This window comes from Oncorhynchus keta, chromosome 18 (genome assembly GCF_023373465.1).
Source record: "Oncorhynchus keta strain PuntledgeMale-10-30-2019 chromosome 18, Oket_V2, whole genome shotgun sequence".
Lineage (NCBI taxonomy): Eukaryota > Metazoa > Chordata > Actinopteri > Salmoniformes > Salmonidae > Oncorhynchus > Oncorhynchus keta.
Genome location: NC_068438.1, coordinates 25,125,056 through 25,145,514, shown reverse-complemented (window position 1 = coordinate 25,145,514; position 20,459 = coordinate 25,125,056). Strand labels below are relative to the sequence as shown.

The 20,459-nt window shown below is 44.9% G+C and overlaps 1 protein-coding gene across 7 annotated transcripts in view; it reads left to right on the top strand.

The window, feature by feature from the left end:
* Positions 1–20,459, top strand: part of LOC118396872 (protein Aster-B-like) — a 125,863-nt gene that overhangs the window by 103,370 nt on the left and 2,034 nt on the right. For 4 of the 7 annotated variants that reach the window (XM_052467749.1, XM_052467753.1, XM_052467755.1 and 1 more), the window contains 16 exons: positions 1,715–1,735; positions 5,831–5,854; positions 10,732–10,816; positions 11,058–11,161; positions 11,334–11,429; positions 11,560–11,640; positions 11,767–11,882; positions 13,507–13,693; positions 13,936–14,119; positions 14,289–14,435; positions 14,553–14,817; positions 14,913–15,016; positions 15,135–15,341; positions 15,508–15,598; positions 17,503–17,610; positions 19,376–19,496. In XM_052467749.1, the coding sequence (XP_052323709.1) occupies positions 1,715–1,735; positions 5,831–5,854; positions 10,732–10,816; positions 11,058–11,161; positions 11,334–11,429; positions 11,560–11,640; positions 11,767–11,882; positions 13,507–13,693; positions 13,936–14,119; positions 14,289–14,435; positions 14,553–14,817; positions 14,913–15,016; positions 15,135–15,341; positions 15,508–15,598; positions 17,503–17,610; positions 19,376–19,496 (1,941 nt within the window). The remainder of the gene's footprint in view (positions 1–1,714; positions 1,736–5,830; positions 5,855–10,731; positions 10,817–11,057; positions 11,162–11,333; positions 11,430–11,559; positions 11,641–11,766; positions 11,883–13,506; positions 13,694–13,935; positions 14,120–14,288; positions 14,436–14,552; positions 14,818–14,912; positions 15,017–15,134; positions 15,342–15,507; positions 15,599–17,502; positions 17,611–19,375; positions 19,497–20,459) is intronic. The other 3 variants (XM_052467750.1, XM_052467752.1, XM_052467751.1) reach the window with 3 other exon arrangements.

Here is a 20,459-nt window from a genome sequence, read left to right as displayed (position 1 = left end):
TCCCTACTGTAAATCTCTCTGGATAAGAGCGTCTGCTAAATGACTCAAACGTAAACATTTCAAATAATATTGTTGTTGCTGAAAGCACTTTGAGATTGTAATGAAAAGCCCTCTAAAAGTTGAACAATTAATAATAATAATGAATAAATAATAATAATAACCATGGTTCATCACCTGAGGACATTTGTCTTTTTAAATCTGAATAACTGAGTCAGTTGTGTGTGTGTCTTCTTGGCCACAGGAATGTTTAGTTCAGGCTTTTCTTTAGGCCTGTTGTACTGGGTGGATCAGGCCTGCTCAGTTCTGTTCCTCAGAACTAGATTGTTGTTCTAGTGTTGTTTGAAGATATGGGGGTTATACCTGATAGGTTTGTCTGGGTTATAGCTAGCGCTGGTCAGTTCTGGTTTGGTCCAGTTGGTTGGTTGGGATGTGTAAAGTAGTTAGTCGTTCCAGGCCTTTCTGATCCTCAGGGGGAATCCAGGCCAAGACACTACTACCGTACACAAGCTCTCTCTGTTACGCGGTCCACTTAATCAGTGGGTGTTAACCTGCTTCTTAGTGCTGCTGACACACTTATCCAGACACAAATGTGCTTCGTGGGGGAGGAAAACATTTGATTTAGACACTCATGCAAATTACACACGTGTAGGCTATAGAGATGCACTTACAAACATGCAATGACACAAACTCCAAAACACTTGCACAATGGCATGCACACACACACTTTGCAGACACCTTAAAGCTTAAATCATCTCTCTCATGCCTCTGTCACCTTCAGAGGAGATTATCCCTGTCCACGTCAGAGCCCAGAGTCCAGGGACATGACTGGGGCCTCACAACTCTCAGACAGGAAACGCTACACGCTTATCTGATAGCGGAAATATTTGAACATGATCTACATTCACATCTCCAAAGGATTGATTTACAATAGTAGTCTCGCACCAGTATGCCTCTTGTATGTTTTCGCTGAAATTACAAAGCACATATTTTGTTATTGCCTGGTTAAGTTTATTATTATTTATGTTTTAATGGCATCAAGAGGAAGCTGTCACATTTTTTAACCACTAAAATCATGTTTTATTATCCTGCCCTTTCTCCACCCACTGGATGGTCCCTAGCAGGAATCCCTCTCTGATCACAATGCTGAGACATATTACACTCTCTTTATAGCCCCATAAAACAGAAGCAGGTGTTATGGTTGGAATAAACACTCTTGTTATGGTGCTTCCAATAACCGTGTGTATACTGCCCTCTGCTGTTAGAAGATATACAACACACAGCAGTACACAATTCACCTCCATACACAAGCATTTAGAAGCAACACTAAATCATTAATAAATAAGCGCTTAGAAACAAAGATGAACACATTGTACCACACCCAACCCCAATCCACCATCTGCTTAGCAAATAACCATGTAAATTATCATTTGTGAGGCCCAGAAATCAATGAAAAGGCCAGCTAAAATATGTGACAAGCTCAAAGGGATATAACTCTGTTGGATATCAGCGGAGGTCTGTGTTTATGGTAGGAGGTGCCCACCCAGAGGTTGACATTTACACCTTCTATAAATACCCACTGTCTGTTTTCATCATCCCCTGGCCTCTATGTGTTTATGATATAGAGCCCTGTGGCCAAGTGTTGTTGTGTTCTTGTCTCATTGACTTACAATTGTCTTTGTTCTCTCCACTCTGCGTCTCTCCTCGCTGTCTACAGAAGAGCCAGAGCTGGTACAACGTAAGTGTCATCCTCTTCTTACTCTTTTTGTTACAGTTTTTTACAATCGCTAGGACCCAGTTCTCAATACTTAGGTCATTTTTTCAAAACTCTTCACGCGGTTCTCCTAACCAACTTTCAGCTTGGCACAGCAGTTCATTTCACATCCAATGCTACCAAAACACTTCACACGGTTCTCCTAACCAACTTTCAGCTTGGCACAGCAGTTAATTTCACATCCAATGCTACCAAAACACTTCATACATGTCTCAAATCAACGAATTATTCCGTAACACTAGCAAAGTTTGTCACCCAATAAGCACACTTTGTCACTCATAAAACAATGACCTAAAAAACACTAACAACAGGTATCATTACACAATGTTTTCTTTTGTAAAATGTCTTTACACAACAAGAATGACACCTCTCTACTGTTTAGAATTCACTGCAGTATATGTTACAGGAATGAATCAGACATTATGTAATATGCTTCAATATGTTTTATGCCATTTTTTGGCATTGAGAGATTCCAAAATACAAGAATGTGTATATACACCATCTACCGATGCAGATACAGTAGCAATGCTAGTCAACCCTGTCATCTGCATTTGGCCATAGGTTCTCATCCATGTCACACCTTGGGCAATAACCTAGGAAATAATATTGCTGCATGCCTGGTCCATCCCTGGCAATCTTCTGCAGATATGTCCAGGCATCCAGCATGCATTGCGTCCAGGAGGGACATTTGATCATGTGGATGGTGGTCATAAACCTTCCACCTCCATGAGGAAAATAATTCCTCTATGGAGTTGAGGAAAGGAGAGTAAGGTGGGAGGAAAAGTGACACCATCCTGGGATGGGCTGCGAACCACTCTGTGACTGCATGGGAGTGGTGAAATGCCACATTGTCCCATACAATTACAAACGTTGGCCGATTTCGACTCACTGCAACCCTTTCCTCACCTGGTACAACCCTTCCATAGAGGTCATCCAGGAATGTAATGAGACGCTCGGTGTTGTATGTCCCTATTAGTGGTTTGTGTAACAGCAATCCATCAGAGGATATTTCTGCACACATTGTGATGTTGGCACCCCTCTGGCCTGGGACATCCACCCCTCTGGCCTGGGACATCCACCCCTCTGGCCTGGGACATCCACCCCTCTGGCCTGGGACATCCACCCCTCTGGCCTGGGACATCCACCCCTCTGGCCTGGGACATCCACCCCTCTGGCCCGGGACATCCACCCCTCTGGCCCGGGACATCCACCCCTCTGGCCCGGGACATCCACCCCTCTGGCCCGGGACATCCACCCCTCTGGCCCGGGACATCCACCCCTCTGGCCTGGGACATCCACCCCTCTGGCCTGGGACATCCACCCCTCTGGCCCGGGACATCCACCCCTCTGGCCCGGGACATCCACCCCTCTGGCCCGGGACATCCACCCCTCTGGCCCGGGACATCCACCCCTCTGGCCTGGGACATCCACCCCTCTGGCCCGGGACATCCACCCCTCTGGCCCGGGAGATCCACCCATCTGGCCTGGGACATCCACCCATCTGGCATGGGACATCCACCCATCTGGCATGGGACATCCACCCATCTGGCCTGGGACATCCACCCATCTGGCCTGGGACATCCACCCATCTGGCCTGGGACATCCACCCATCTGGCCTGGGACATCCACCCATCTGGCCTGGGACATCCACCCCTCTGGCCTGGGACATCCACCCATCTGGCCTGGGACATCCACCCATCTGGCCTGGGACATCCACCCCTCTGGCCTGGGACATCCACCCATCTGGCCTGGGACATCCACCCATCTGGCCTGGGACATCCACCCATCTGGCCTGGGACCTCCACCCCTCTGGCCTGGGACATCCACCCATCTGGCCTGGGACATCCACCCATCTGGCCTGGGACATCCACCCATCTGGCCTGGGACATCCACCCATCTGGCCTGGGACATCCACCCATCTGGCCTGGGACATCCACCCATCTGGCCTGGGACATCCACCCATCTGGCCTGGACATCCACCCCTCTGGCCCAGGACATCCACTGTGGCTCTTTTCCCAATCACATTCCTTCCTCACCGCTGGGTTTTGGCCAAGTTGAAACCAGCCTCATCCACAATGATGAATATGTGGGGTGTTTGCCTTGCTTCAATCTCCATGACTCTCTAAAATAAATCCACAAGGCAACATAAGAGTTATGCTATTACAGTAGTTTCCATTATACCTTAAAACAGGCCATTGTGTTCCTCTGCCCTGTTTGGTTTTGTTCAAAACCAGTTCTGTATTTTTTAGTCATCTTACCTGGACATATTGGTTCCTGAGTTGCTTGACTCGTCCAGAGTTCCTCTCAAAGGGGACTTCTTCATCCTGACTTGATGTTGTTTCAGGACTCTAGAAATAGTTACAGTATGCTTACATTGTGAATATTTCTAAATGTAATGTTGTCTGCCAACAATCTCTGTGAGTTTTATGCCATTGTTTCTGATGACCATATCAATGATTACAGTTTCCTGCACAGCAGTGAAAATCTACCTCTCCCTCCTGTAGGAGGTTACCGTTGGGTCCTAAGCTATAATACAAAAACAATGACACACAAGTGGGTTTGGAGACTTTGCTCAATTTACTTCTGTAATGTGCAGTTCAGTCAGATGCCCTTGCAGAATGCACATCTTACCTGTTGTTTTGCCAGAAATTTCTCACAATAGATGTTGAACATTACTGATTTGGCTGCACTCTCAGACCAGCCTCTCCCATTGATAGACCATCATTTATTACATGATCAATTATAGTAGCCCTAATCTCATCTGAGACTACAGCTCTTGGTCTTCTTCTCAGTCTTCTTCTACCACACATATGTACTCCTCTCCCAGCCACTCTTCTTCCTCTGTCAGTCATTTCTCGATCTCTGGCTGGGTCCATGTTTACATTACAGTACAGCATTATTCCTAAGATGTCCCCTTTTGTATAGATGGTAATGAAATTGAAAGACTAACACCTGTGTTCAGCTACAATGGGAATCAGCTGTGGTTGGTCTTATTGTTTTGATAGTATTTCATTTTTTAAATTTGCAAATATATTTCAATATGGTATTACTGTAGAAATGTAGCAAATTGCTGTCTTGCTCAATTTTGTGTTATGTTTGGTTTTGAACTTAAGTTTAACAGTTTTGAAAGGAGTATGTAAACATGTGTAAATTGGCTTGTAGGTACATAGAGTTTTGGTGGTGGTTGTGTCTGAGGGAGAATTCATGACATTTGAAAGATGTAGTCATTAAATGCATTTTGTGCCAAAGCAATGAAACATGATCCACAGTTTAACCCACTTAGACTTCTGTTGTGCTCACTGTTTGAAGAGTTTTAAAAAGTGACCTAAGTATTGAGAAATGGGTCCTAGCAATTGTAAAAAAAATATAAAAAAAATAAAAAAAACTATAAGTTGTGTGTGTGGGGGTGGGGGTGTGTGTGGGTGGGGGTGCGTGCGTGCGTGCTTTCGATTGTGTGTGTGTGAGGTTACGAGGTTAAGGGTTCTAGGACCCTGATTAGAATCACACAAGGGTATATTCCTAAGGTCACTTTCATATGGAGCTCAGGCTTACCCAGGACGCTAACCGGTGGGATTTACAGTTCTAGGCGAAAAACTGACTGAGGATTAATACAAATGTAATGTTTTGCACCATTTTGTTGCAACTCCCATAACTTACTACAGATGTGATTCATAGATGAATGTTTGACAGACAGAAGCATCTTGTAGCGAAAGTATGGTGACAGCCTGAACCAGTGATCTCAGACCAACACCATTACACCAAGAGGTCCTGACATAACACAATGTTGCCAGCTAGTGTACTAAGAGACAAGGTTGCTACATTTTAATGGGGCTTTAATTAATTCCTTTCGTTATGATTCTTCTTAAATAGCCAAGTAAATCTACTTGACGGCTCAGTTGGCCATCTGTGAGAAGTGGTTTGATACCCTGACATGGTGTTAGTATAAAGCCATGGTTTCTCCTATGGTGTCTCTGTGGGACTTGATGTTCCTTTGTTTCTGTTGTTTTATTCCTTTCTTTTGTTGTTATTTGTGTCTATAAATGTACCTTCTCTCCCCAGCATGAAAGACAACACATCCTGAGAGTAAGCATGACTTGTACTCTTGTGCAATTTTTCAAATATCTTTCTGCTTAGTCCTTCTTGGATCGCTTGACTGGTCTCTCTTTCCACTAGTCTGCTCCTCATCCCTCATTCATCAGTATGTTTCCACCTGAGAGCGAAGCCACAATATGCAGCACTTTGGGGTTAGATGAGCGAATTCCATGGTCACATTGTGGATGTGTTTTCAAAAATAGCATTTTCAAAATGTCTGCTGTGTAAAGAGGGACTATAAGTTACTCAAAGCTGTGATGGTGGTGAAGCAATGGGTGTATTCATTAGTCGGAGGCCGTTGCGAAATGTTTGGTCTGCTGCGAAAATTTCAGCAACGGAAACTGTTTACTCCAAGCGGGGGGAAAAAATGTTTTGCCATGAAAACGAGAGTTTCTATTGGACAAATTCAGGTATATCCTTCCCTTTTTCACTCTGTTTGGTTCCTAGAGTAAATGGTAAACCATTTCCATTTTTGCAACAGGCCAAACATTTTGCAACGGTCTGCGACTAATGAATACACCCCAGGTCGTAACAAGTCTGCTCAGTGTATCATACTAAACCCACGGACCATGGTCAGTGTCTGAATCAGCCCTGAATGCCTTGAATGACAGGGGAATGGAGCATGGGACAGGTTAACATGTTCCAGTCCTCCCAACTCTTCAAGTGCTCATTTTGTCATTATGGCCACATTGGGTATAGTTTGGCATTGTTGCTTAGTGAAACTTGAAATGGAGATTCTCCAGAATGTTAAGAAGAATTATGGTCAACATCTAATGCTTTCTGATACTCTCCTCTAGCTACTTAACTTCATTTCTCTCCTGTTCTACCATTACGAAACGAATACATCATAATACCAATCTTCTCCCAGAAACATTAACTAACACTAACTATGTAATTATGCCTAATCTCTGTTCTGGACCATTGGTATGTGTCTGATGCAGTGCTTTACCTAAGGGTATGGTAGGCTATGTGGTAGGCCATGTCACGGTCACTGTGTTTCTCTACATGGCAATGATGTTCTCCCATGGCACTGAACCTACTGTGATTACATCACAACCGTCCTGATATGAGGTCTGAGCCCAGTAGAGACACACAACAGGCCCCACCCTGCCATATCAACCTTCCTAATGACTCTGTTGCAATGCTTTCATGGCAACTGTACAGGACCTACGCAGGCAGTTGAGGTATTAACAAGGAAATCAATGTCTGCCAGACACCTAGTATAGTGGCTCATAGTATTGACAGTTAAGTGGCAGGTTTAAGAGACTGCTTTTCTCCAAGAGTTTTGTGAGGTGAAATATCTGCCTCCTCATACTCTCAGGTCTATAATGAAAACATTCTAGAGTTCATCCCCCTGCACGAGAGAGAAAGAGAGAGAGAGGAAAGAGCAGGAGAAGGTGAGCAAGAGGCTGCCATGTTTACTCTGAGGTAGATTCTCACAACAAGGATACCACTGTAGAGCCTATCTCCTAACACATGAAAGGCTCACCGCTCTTCATAAAACTTTACATGAAACCACACTAGTTATTTTTACAATGTTTACAATGTAGGGAGCCGGGGTGCTTGTTTGAAATGTCAAGAAAAGCAAGCAGTGTGTATGATACAGGACAGGGTGAATCGTCAGAGATCCTGGCTTGGCTGTGTTTCTAAACCAGACCCCTCTCTGCTGAGCTGTTCCCACATCTGGTTCCTCCACCCTCCCACCATCAACACACCATTGGCAGGGAAAGTGTCAAGGAATAGTGTGTTTCAGATAGTCCTCACACACATGCAATCAAATACACATAGGCATACACCTTCCTGGCCAGTCCTCTCCAGAGTGGCTTGTAGCAACCTACTGTCAGTGGGGTGAGAGACTGGCCTCATTGTTTATGGGAATGGATATTTAACAGCCCCCTTAAAAGAATGGGGCCCCACCCTGGTTGACTGTACCTGTCTCCGACATCTCTCACTGTTTACCCAGCAGGTTAATGGTTAACTAAAACCTCAGGGACTGTCATCACCTGGCATCATCACCTGGCAGCTACACTGTCTTAGGACTTGTCACATTGTCACCTGGAGAAGAATGGAGATAATCGAATCAATAGCTTCTGCATTTGCTTTAGTCTTCGTTTTCATTTTTGGGAAAAGCTCTTGGAAAAACGTTGAATTCAGATACTCGTCGGTTATCTGACATTCTGAATGCAGTTTTTGATGACAGTGGGCCCAGGTCGCAAACGTCTGAAGAATCGTTATTCACGGGATGCAGAGGCATTTTCAACAGAGTGAAGGCTGTTCACGTCTGAGAGGGATCTGTGAATGATCTGAACTGTTTTCAACAGTGTGCTGAGGATTATTGTTTCCTGGAGCTTATTTCTTCTCACTGATTTGGCTAGATGTTGAGTGGGGTTGTGGAAATTGCGTAAGCAGGAAAGGTGTGGAATTTGTTTCTGAATTCCGGTGCACAGATGTAACCAATCACAAGTGAGCCTAATGGCGTGCCAATTGAAGCCACAGTGTTTGTTTTGTTGCTGATGTATTTTATCATTGTGTCAACCTCTCACCACTGTGCTGATAGGTTGATTTGCCCAGCTCATAGTCAGATGAGAACCAATCTCTGTGCCTGTTTGTCTAGTCTGGTCTTAGTGACTGACAGGGATCTGGTTTCAGGACTGCATTACTGACCTTAGGGGAGAGTTGTGGGGGACAGAGAGTAGGGAAGTAGGCCACAGGGTTCCAGGGGGGTTTTAGTGATAGTAACACCTCTAAATGTGTTGACCCTCCTGTGTTATTGCTCTCTTATACCTGAATGGTCAAGGACAACGACAGGGGACATACTCCCAGAGCTACACTGCTCCAACTGCATTAGACTGAGCCGCAAGTCTTGGCATGAGACTCCATGCCGCACCACTCAAGATTAATGGACTTGTTTTTCCTCACTGAAGGTTGTGTGCACATCTGTAACTCAATCACCTTGTCAGCCAGCGAGACGGGACTGCACCGCTTTCCAGTTAGGAAACTATCTCTCTTTCTCTCTCTTTCACTCTGTTTTTCTCTTTACCAAGAATATTTCTTTGCTTTCGCTGCTGGTGTGTCTGAGCTGCGTTCACCAAGGCGCTCTGAGGCATCTGGATCTGGACAGCATTACACCCCCTGACCGCACACGCCTACCTGCCAGAGCTGCTATTATAATAAAAGACTTGTGGCCAGGATTACTAGAGTGCCAACGGCTGAAGGAGAAACAACTGGACTCATGTGGCAGCAGTCAGCCGGGTCCAGCTTTCACACTGAAAGGAGGTAGCACCCATACCAGGTTCAATCACAGCAGTCTCCAAGCCACAGCCACTGGACACACAACAGCTCTGTCTGTTTGTCTGCAGCAGACCTGGACCACTGAATCACCAGCATTGAAATCCACCGTTCTGAGCACCCCACGGGGTTTAGGTGTCCGTCTGTGTGTCTGAGGGTAGTGTATGGAGGCTCACAGGGGACTGTCGTCGGACTGGGAGGCAGTGCTGGAGCTGGATGAAGCCCTGGCTGGGTGGCTCCCACAGGATCCGGCCCAGGAAGAGTTTGGGTGGGAGTGGGACTGGGCCGCCTCGGACCCCTCAGACCAGGACTTGGAGTCAGAGGAGGTCCCTGCAGTAAGTTACTGACCCCCAGAGAGCTGATGCCAGGAGGGGGAGCGGCGGGGAGGGAAGAGGGGGAGAAGGTTTTCATGGGCGGTTTTTGTACTGTACCTGTGCCAAGAGCATAACTCTGTGGTTCCCTGACCCAATTATATTTTGGCAGGCAAATTAAAGGAAGTCAGTAGCTATTTGCATTCCCATAGTATGCATTCACCTTTTCCCTAGACAAAGTAAGAAGGCTGCAGTTTAAGGGGCATAGACAGGCATTTGTTGTGAAAGGGAGGCTCTAATACTCTTGATATTTTAGGCAGTTATAGAGAGTACTTTCTGTGAACATTTCTAGACAGTAAAAATGTCTGGCGCGTAATACATAATTCCAGTCTTCAAAGTTCTCGAATTTATCAAGTTTTCTTGACAGGCACCACTGGTTTTCATTCATAGCTTAACAGAAACCGATTATTTCTATCCATTCTGGGCTGTTGTTGTTATATGAGTATTGAACCTATGTTCAATGTGATGTTAATGTGAACAGTCTGTTGTTTTCCTTCAAGATTGAAGCAGGGAGAGGTTTTTCTCCCTGAAGGGATGTCTTTGGTTACTGTATTGGCAGGCATTGTTTCCTGAAGCTGTTCCTACTCAAAGACAGCATCTGACTTAGATACATAGAGCACTCACCCCTGCACTCACACTCAGAAGGCGTCTGGCTGTGGGTCACAGCAATACTTCCCTCTTTAAACAAGCCTGTCCTCTGAATCCAAGCCCAAGATAAGATTTACCCAAATGCCTGAGAATGTAACAAGAGAGAATGAATTCCTTTGTGTGAGAATTGAACATTTCTTCTCATGACCTAAACCAACAACCAACCAGACTAAGTTTTATAAGATAAACTATAGCTATAAGGGTTTGCTAACGTAGCAGGTTTGATGTGTGTCTTTGTCTCCATCTGTCCTACATATAAACTGTTGCTGCACAAAAGCACCATTGTGTGTGTTCATACAGTACATTGATGTTACCGTATATTGTTGTCTTGGGAATGTGACTCACATTAGGAATGCTCATGATAATCAAAAGCATGCTTATTGGATGTCCTGAAGTGGCAAAATGTCAAGAGGAGATCGTGCTTGGTATCTGGTTTTAAATGCACTTGTGAAAATGGATGTCGTCCAGTGTGTGTATGTGAGCGAGAGAGTGTGTGTTCAGGAATGTATGTGTGAGTCGTCCCTCTCTAAGAGGTTACCATGGTGCTCTCCGTCTCTCCAGGTGTTGAGCCCCACATATAAACAGCGTAATGAGGACTTCAGGAAGCTCTTCAAGCAGCTACCGGACACAGAGCGACTCATCGTGGGTGAGTTACTAACACAAAGTGCTAGGCCACAAAGGCCAATTAGGTCATTGATATGGTGGATATAGGACATCAGCTTGGTTTTGGTCAAGTTAGCGTTGGCTGGTTGGAGTCAATTCTATTTAAACTATCAATTCAGGTCATACATCTTCTGAATTGACTATATTGAAATAGAATTAAGCCTGACCTTGATGGGTAGATTATGTATTCTTCCTGGGCTCTGATCTTTGACCTCTGCTGGCAGATTACTCCTGCGCCCTGCAACGAGACATCCTCCTGCAGGGCCGACTCTACCTCTCAGAAAACTGGATCTGTTTTTATAGCAACATCTTCCGCTGGGAAACGCTGGTACGCACTGGGCCTCTGCCTGGGGCTTTCTGTTATTTTGATCTTATCTATATGTCTCTGGTGTTGGTGAGTTTACAGTATTGCAATGTAATTGATTGTATTTCTATGGTTTGCAGCACAGTAGATATTTCAGTATTGGTCAACAGATATATTTTTTTGCATGTGTGTGCAGCTGACGGTGAGGCTGAAGGACATCTGCACCATGACAAAGGAGAAGACAGCCCGCCTCATCCCCAACGCCATCCAGGTGTCCACAGACGGTGACAAGGTAAGACAGGACAGGGACTGGATCTTCGGCATTCACTGACTGAAAGGAGGCTCAAACCTTCTCCTCAGCCTCATTTCAAACATATTTTTTTAACTGATAGAAACTCATTATTTTAATTCTCTCCACACAGCACTTTCTCACCTCATTTGGAGCACGGGACAGGACCTACATGATGATGTTCAGGTTATGGCAGAATGCACTGCTGGACAAAGTAAGCCAGCAACCTCAATTAACCTCATCATAAAAAGATCTACATGTTCAGTATATTGATACTTTTATTTTCCATTGAATCCAAGTCTCTGCCGTTCTGAGTCTCGTCTCTAACCCTGTGCTCTAGCCCCTGTGCCCCAAAGAGCTATGGCACTTTGTCCATCAGTGTTATGGCAACGAGCTTGGCCTGACCAGTGACGACGAGGACTATGTTCCCCCGGACGACGACTTCAACACCATGGGGTGGGTGTGGTTTCCATGGCTACAGATATAAACACTGCCTCTTCAATTACCATCGTTGATTAAGACGCCCTTGATCTGCTGCCGGTTGTTATGAGAGGCTGGCCTCATTACTGAAGTACAGTTGAAGTCGGTAGTTTACATACACTTAGGTTGGAATCATTAAAACTCGTTTTTCAACATCTCCACAAATTTCTTGTGAACAAACTATAATTTTGGCAAGTCGGATAGGACATCTACTTTGTGCATGACACAAGTAATTTTTCCAACAATTGTTTACAGACAGATTATTTGGATGTACGACGTTCATCTGTACAAACAATAGTATGCAAGTATAAACACCATGGGACCACGCAGCCGTCATACCGCTCAGGAAGGAGACACGTTCTGTCTCCTAGAGATGAACGTACTTTGGTGCGAAAAGTGGAAATCAATCCCAGAACAACAGCAAAGGACCTTGTGAAGATGCTGGAGGAAACGGGTACAAAAGTATCTATACCCACAGTAAAAGGAGTATATATATCGACATAACCTGAAAGGCCGCTCAGCAACGAAGACGCCACTGCTCCAAAACCGCCATAAAAAAAGCGAGACTACGGTTTGCAACTGCACATGGGGACAAAGATCGTACTTTTTGGAGAAATGTCCTCTGGTCTGATGAAACGGAAATAGAACCATTTGGCCATAATGACCATTGTTATGTTTGCAGGAAAAAGGGGGAGGCTTGCAAGCCGAAGAACACCATCCCAACTGTGAAGCACGGGGGTGGCAACATCATGTTGTGGGGGTGCTTTGCTGCAGGAGGGACTGGTGCACTTCACAAAATAGATGGCATCATGAGATAGGACAATTATGTGGATATATTGAAGCAACATTTCAAGACATCAGTCAGGAAGTTAAAGCTTGGTCGCAAATGATCTTCCAAACGGACAATGACCCCAAGCATTTTTCCAAAGTTGTGGCAAAATGGCTTAAGGACAACAAAGTCACGGTATTGGAGTGGCCATCACAAAGCACTGACCTCAATCCTATAGAAAATTTGTGGGCAGAACTGAAAAAGCATGTGCAAGCAAGGAGGCCTACAAACCTGACTCAGTTACACCAGCTCTGTTAGGAGGAATGGGCCAAAATCCACCCAACTTATTCTGGGAAGCTTGGGGAAGGCTACCTGAAATGTTTGACAGTTAAACAATGTGAAGGCAATGCTACCAAGTACTTATTGAGTGTATGTAAACTTCTGATCCACTGGGAATGTGATGAAAGAAATAAAAGCTGAAATAAATCATTCTCTCTACTATTATTCTGACATTTCACATTCTTAATTAAAATAAAGTGGTGATCCTAACTGACCTAAGACAGGGAATTCTTACTAGTATTAAATGTCAGGAATTGTGAAAAAATGAGTTTAAATCTATTTGGCTAAGGTGTATGTAAACTTCCGACTTCAAATGTACACACACAAACACACATACACACACAAACACTAACACACAAACACACACATTCCCCTCTCAGCCCTGCTTCACATCCCTCTCAGCCCTCTGTCCATTATCATGTAAAAGCAATACTCCAGAACTCATAACCCTAACCTCCAGCTGGGCCCTGTTCCCCTACGATGGTGGTGTAGGTTCTGTGAGGAGATTCCTAACGAGGAGAATGACATTAGTAATGACAACTTGTCTAAGAGCAGTGCCGAGGCCAAGCACGAGGGCAGCCCACTGTCCATACACAAGAAATGCATCATCACCAACAGCACCATCAGCTCAACCATCAGCAGCGAGCCCCTCTCTGTGAGTCTCAGCGACATAATAGAGGTCAGAGGTTAAATCAATTACTGTTTTGTGATTTGTTTTGATGGAGGGGAAATGCATTTGTTATTCTGCCTATAGCCTGCATATGGGGAATACAGTTAACTCAACAGAATGTTTTCTGTAATTTGATCACCAGAACTGAATTAACATAAAAAATGAACACATACCATCCTACTCATAACTATGTACTGTAGTATCCTTCAGTGTATTTCTAGTGACTGACCCCCTCATCCTCTGTGTCCTAGTTTGACCTCCCTCCAGACGAATACATTGACTGCCTCCCTAACGGGGAGCTGCTGGCCTTGCCCCTGGTGCTGGAGCAGAGGCTAGCGGAGGCCAGCGGCCTGGTGCCCTCTACCTCCCTGGACTTCAACGACAATGAAGACATCCCCACCGAACTCAGCGACTCCTCAGAGACCCACGACGAGGGTACGATTTCAATCTTCCGTCCATTAACAGATTTAATGCATTTAAACTGTATATTGCTTGAAACAAGCTCTTCTGTGATGTCACTAAGTTTTGGTATTACTGTCACCATATGATATTATGTCCCCAAAGGCACTTAAATCTAGTGTGTTTCCCCTTTATGGCTCTCCAGCAGGGGAAGTGCAGGCCTTCCACGATGACCTTAAAGGGAGACAGTACATCGATGAGGTTTACAAGTTCAGTGTGGACAAGATGTATGACATCCTCTTCACAGAATCCCAGTTTATGACCGACTTCATGGAGCAGCGCAGGTTCTCTGGTTAGTCAGACATTCTGTTTGTTGGCATTAGTGTCAGCATCACATTATTGGCTCCTCCATTGGTGTTGTCTTGTGACAATGTAGTGATAGAATGTGTATACATATAACGCCACACAGATATAGTGTTTCACTCCTGGAAGAAGGACGATGCAGCGGGGAACCAGACGAGAGAGATCATGTACACCATCTCCCTGTCCAACCCGCTGGCCCCCAAGACAGCCACTGTCACAGAGACCCAGACACTGTACAAGGCTAGCCATGAGAGTGAGTGCTACATCATTGATGCTGAGGTCATCACACACGACGTGCCCTACCACGACTACTTCTACACGCTCAACCGTTACATGCTGACACGGGTGGCCAAGAACAAGTGCCGTTTAAGGTGAGGAGGGCCTTATCATAGCAGCTGTTGGAATAACATGTGGCTCTTGAAACTATTAGAAGTTCATTTATAAACACTGCCTGTCTTGTCACTAGGGTGTCCACTGAGCTGCGTTACAGAAAACAGCCATGGGGATTAGTGAAGGGCTTCATCGAGAAGAACTTCTGGAGCGGGCTGGACGAGAACTTCCGCCATCTTGGTAAGTTCCTCAACCAGCTGTTAAGTCTGTCACACAAAATGTTCAGCAACATTTAATCTGATTACCGTAAACCATCCTAATGTGTGAAAGTAAAAACTGCTTCTGTGTGCCCTGTCAGAGTTGGAGCTGTCGAAGGTGGAGGATGTGGTGTTGGAGTCGGCCCGGCCCTCTCCCAAGATCAAGGTGGTGAAGACGTCTGTGAGGCGGAGGAAAAGACCACTGGTCCAATTACGGAGCCAGCACCTGGACGACGCCCTCCTCAGCCCTGTCACCACGCCAACCGACGACGATGTCATCCACCGCATCAAACATGTGGGCGTGACAGGTCAGATTGCAGGGGGACACTTTTAATACTGTTATACACTGTTCATTCTTATACACTTTCATAAGGTACATACATACATTACATACACTCTTATACATTTCCGCAAATGTATATTGTGTTAAATATATCAAGTTGACCCTGTCTGTGTTTGTTCTGCCCCCCTCAGGCTCCACTCAGACCAGGCACATGCCTGAGCACCTCCCTGGAGGCATTGCCCTCTACAGTGTCTCCAAACTGCTGCTCATCATCAGCTTTGTGTGAGTACACTCCTACACACACACTCCTACACACACACACACACATACATACAGTATACACACTCACTTTCAGATCCATCTTCATAATTTGTGTTTCATTTGTAGTCGTCTCAGTTCAACTCTCTTTGAAATCTTTAGTATTTAGCAAAAATCTGACTCTGGGTTAAAAGCATTTGTTTGTTTTTGTTTGTGTTCTGAATTTGATTCCTCTCTCCTCTCCTGTCCTTTTATTGCTTGCCATAGGATCTGTCTAAGGTACATCTGTCTAATGATAAACCACTTAGCCCTGACTAGGAAACATACTTCTCCCTCATTGTAACTGGTTCATTAACCTTTTACTGTATTGGGCTAAATTAGGGAGTTTCTTGGTAGTCTTAAACAAATGTACTTTGAAACAAAAATATACACCTCACACACATGGTTATGGGCTTACAAAATCGAAGACACCTGTACCATGTCAGATATAGAGTTGAAGTGTCTTCAATTCTGAGTTTGCATCCCAATATCACACTTTTATAGCAAAGGTATGTGGACACCTGCTCATCGAAAATCTCATTCCAAAATCATGGGAATTACTATAGATTTGGCCCCCCCTTTGCTGCATAACAGCCTTTCCACTAGATGTTGGAACATTACTGTGGGGACTTGCTTCCATTCAGCCACAAGAGCAATGGTGAGGTCGGGCACTGGTGTTGGGCGATTAGGCCTGGCTCGAATTCGGCATTCTAATTCATCCCAAAGGTGTTTGTGGGGTTACGGTCAGGGCTCTGTACAGGCCAGTCAAGTTTTTCCACACAGGTCTCAACAAACCATTTCTGTATGGACCTCACTTTGTGCAGGGGGCATGTCATGCTGAAACAGGAAAAAACTGTTGCCACAAAGTTGGAAACACAGAATGGTCTAGGTCATTGAATGCTGTAGCGTTAATATTACCCTTCAATGGAACTAAGGGGCCTAGCCTGAAACATGAAAAACAGCCCTAGACCATTATGCCTCCTCCTCCAAACTTTACAGCTGGCAGTATGCATTGGGGCAGGTAGCATTCTCCTGGCATCCGCCATAACCAGATTTGTCTGTCAGACTGCCAGACTCCAGAGAAAGCGTTTTCACTGCTCCAGCGTCCAATGGTGGAAAGATCCAGCTTGGCATTGCGCATGGTGATCTTATGCTTGTGTGCGGCTGCTCGGCCATGGAAACCCATTTCATGAAGCTTCCGACAAACAGTTATTTCGCTAATGTTGCTTCCAGAGACAGTTTGGAACTCACTAGTGAGTGTTGCAACCGAACACAGATGATTATTGCATGCTATTCGCTTCAGCACTCGGTGGTGTCGTTCTGTGAGCTTGTGTGGCCTACCACTTTGTGTCTGAGCCGTTGTGGCTCCTAGACATTTCCACCTTAAAATAGCAGCACTTACTGTTGACCGAGGCAAATTTAGCAGGGCAGAAATTTGAGCATCTGACTTGTTGGAAAGGTGGCATCCTATGACAGTGCCACGTTGAAAGTCACTGATCTCTTAAGTAAGGCCATTCTATAGCAAATGTTTGCATGGCTTTGTGCTCGATTTTATACACCTGTCACCACCTGGTGTGGCTGAAATAGCCGAATCCTCTAATTTGAAGAGGTGTCCACATACTTTTGCATATATAGTGTATGTCACAGAAGACTGAAATAACAAAACCGCTTGACATAGAAACACCGGATTTTTGGCTGAATTTTTTTTTTTTAATTGATTAATTATGAAATTATTACAAATATTATTGACATTCCACCCATGAAGCCACTAAGTCACTTGACTGCAGAAAATGCTGCTGAATATACAGACTAAGGCACCTCTGTATCTTTCATTACTCATCTTCTTTCCTTTGTCCCTTACATTCTTCTGATTTCCTCTCCTCCCTCAGCCTGGTTTTGCTGGTGTTGCTCAACATGATGCTGTTCTATAAGCTGTGGATGCTGGAGTATTCTGCACAGCCTCTTACCACCTGGCAAGGGCTGCGGATACATGAGAAGTACGCTAACCATCGATAGGTTTTTAGTGTTATGCCTATTGCCTACATAATACTAGCATTTACAGTGAGGGAAAAAAAAGTATTTGATCCCCTGCTGATTTTGTACGTTTTCCCACTGACAAAGAAATTATCAGTCTATAATTTTAATGGTAGGTTTATATGAACAGTGAGAGACAGAATAACAACAACAAAAATCCAGAAAAACGCATTTCAAATATGTTCTAAATTGATTTGCATTTTAATGAGGGAAATAAGTATTTGACCCCCTCTCAATCAGAAAGATTTCTGGCTCCCAGGTGTCTTTTATACAGGTAATGAGCTCTTAAAGGGAGTGCTCCTAATCTCAGCTTGTTACCTGTATAAAAGAAACCTGTCCACAGAAGACCAAAGAGCTCTCCAAGGATGTCAGGGACAAGATTGTAGACCTACACAAGGCTGGAATGGGCTACAAGACCAAAGTCAAGCAGCTTGGTGAGAAGGTGACAACAGTTGGTGCGATTATTAGCAAATGGAAGAAACACAAAATAATTTATCAATCTCCCTTGGCCTAATGCTCCATGCAAGATCTCACCTCGTGGAGTTGCAATGATCATGAGAACGGTGAGGAATCAGCCAAGAACTACACGGGAGGATCTTGTCAATGATCTCAAGGCAGTTGGGACCATAGTCACCAAGAAAACAATTGGTAACACACTACGCCATGAAGGACTGAAATCCTGCAGCGCCCGCAAGGTCCCCCTGCTCAAGAAAGCACATATGCATGCCCGTCTGAAGTTTGCCAATAAACATCTGAATGATTCAGAGGAACTGGGTAAAAGTGTTGTGGTCAGATGAGACCAAAATGGAGCTCTTTGGCATCAACTCAACTCGCCGTGTTTGGAGGAGGAGGAATGCTGCCTATGACCCCCAAGAACACCATCCCCACCGTCAAACATGGAGGTGGAAACATTATGCTTTGGGGGTGTTTTTCTGCTAAGGGGACGGGACAACTTCACCGCATTAAAGGGACGATGGACGGGGCCATGTACCATCAAATCTTGGGTGAGAACCTCCTTCCCTCAGCTAGGGCATTGAAAATGGGTCGTGGATGGGTATTCCAGCATAACAATGACCCAAAACACACGGCCAAGGCAACAAAGGAGTGGCTCAAGAAGAAGCACATTTAAGGTCCTGGAGTGGAAGGAGCGGAAGGTTTGAGTTGCCAAACGTCAGCCTCGAAACCTTAATGACTTGGAGAAGATCTGCAAGGAGGAGTGGGACAAAATCCCTCCTGAGATGTGTGCAAACTTGGTGGCTACAAGAAACGTCTGACCTCTGTGATTGCCTACAAGGGTTTTGCCACCAAGTACTAAGTCATGTTTTGCAGAGGGGTCAAAAACGTATTTCCCTCATTAAAATGTAAATCAATTTATTGCATTTTTGACATGCGTTTTTCTGGATTTTTTTGTTTTTATTCTGTCTCTCACTGTTCAAATAAACCTACCATTAAAATGAGAGATTGATAATTTCTTTGTCAGTGGGCAAAGGTACAAAATCAGCAGGGGATCAAATACTTTTTTCGCTCACGGTATATGACTGTGTACTTAGTCAAACCCAAACTGCAAACCCAGTCTGTTTAGTTTTACTTGACAACCACATGGGCTTTGCCTGTTTTCCCAATCACAAAACACTTATGCAGCAGAATTGCCCCATAACAATTAGCTTGGAGTTGCTCTTAGCCGTGGCATCTGGGTGTGTTTGACAGTATGTGTGTGTTTCTGTCTAGTAAACTGCCCCAGACGCAAATGGAGTGGGCCCAGCTCCTGAAGTCCCAACAGCGTTACCATGATGCTGAGCTGCAGAAGTGGAGAGAGATCATCAAATCCTCCGTGGTACTATTAGACCAGGTAGGGAACAGTGCTACTATTAGACCAGGTAGGGAACAGTGGTACTATTAGACCAGGTAGGGAACAGTAGTACTATTAGACCAGGTAGGGAACAGTGCTACTATTAGACCAGGTAGGGAACAGTAGTACTATTAGACCAGGTAGGGAACAGTGCTACTATTAGACCAGGTAGGGAACAGTGGTACTATTAGACCAGGTAGGGAACAGTGCTACTATTAGACCAGGTAGGGAACAGTAGTACTATTAGACCAGGTAGGGAACAGTGGTACTATTAGACCAGGTAGGGAACAGTGCTACTATTAGACCAGGTAGGGAACAGTGGTACTATTAGACCAGGTAGGGAACAGTGCTATTAGACCAGGTATTAGACCAGGTAGGGAACAGTGGTACTATTAGACCAGGTAGGGAACAGTGCTACTATTAGACCAGGTAGGGAACAGTGGTACTATTAGACCAGGTAGGGAACAGTGGTACTATTAGACCAGGTAGGGAACAGTAGTACTATTAGACCAGGTAGGGAACAGTACTATTAGACCAGGTAGGGAACAGTGGTACTATTAGACCAGGTAGGGAACAGTAGTACTATTAGACCAGGTAGGGAACAGTGCTACTATTAGACCAGGTAGGGAACAGTGGTACTATTAGACCAGGTAGGGAACAGTAGTACTATTAGACCAGGTAGGGAACAGTAGTACTATTAGACCAGGTAGGGAACAGTAGTACTATTAGACCAGGTAGGGAACAGTGCTACTATTAGACCAGGTAGGGAACAGTAGTACTATTAGACCAGGTAGGGAACAGTGCTACTATTAGACCAGGTAGGGAACAGTGGTACTATTAGACCAGGTAGGGAACAGTAGTACTATTAGACCAGGTAGGGAACAGTGGTACTATTAGACCAGGTAGGGAACAGTGGTACTATTAGACCAGGTAGGGAACAGTAGTACTATTAGACCAGGTAGG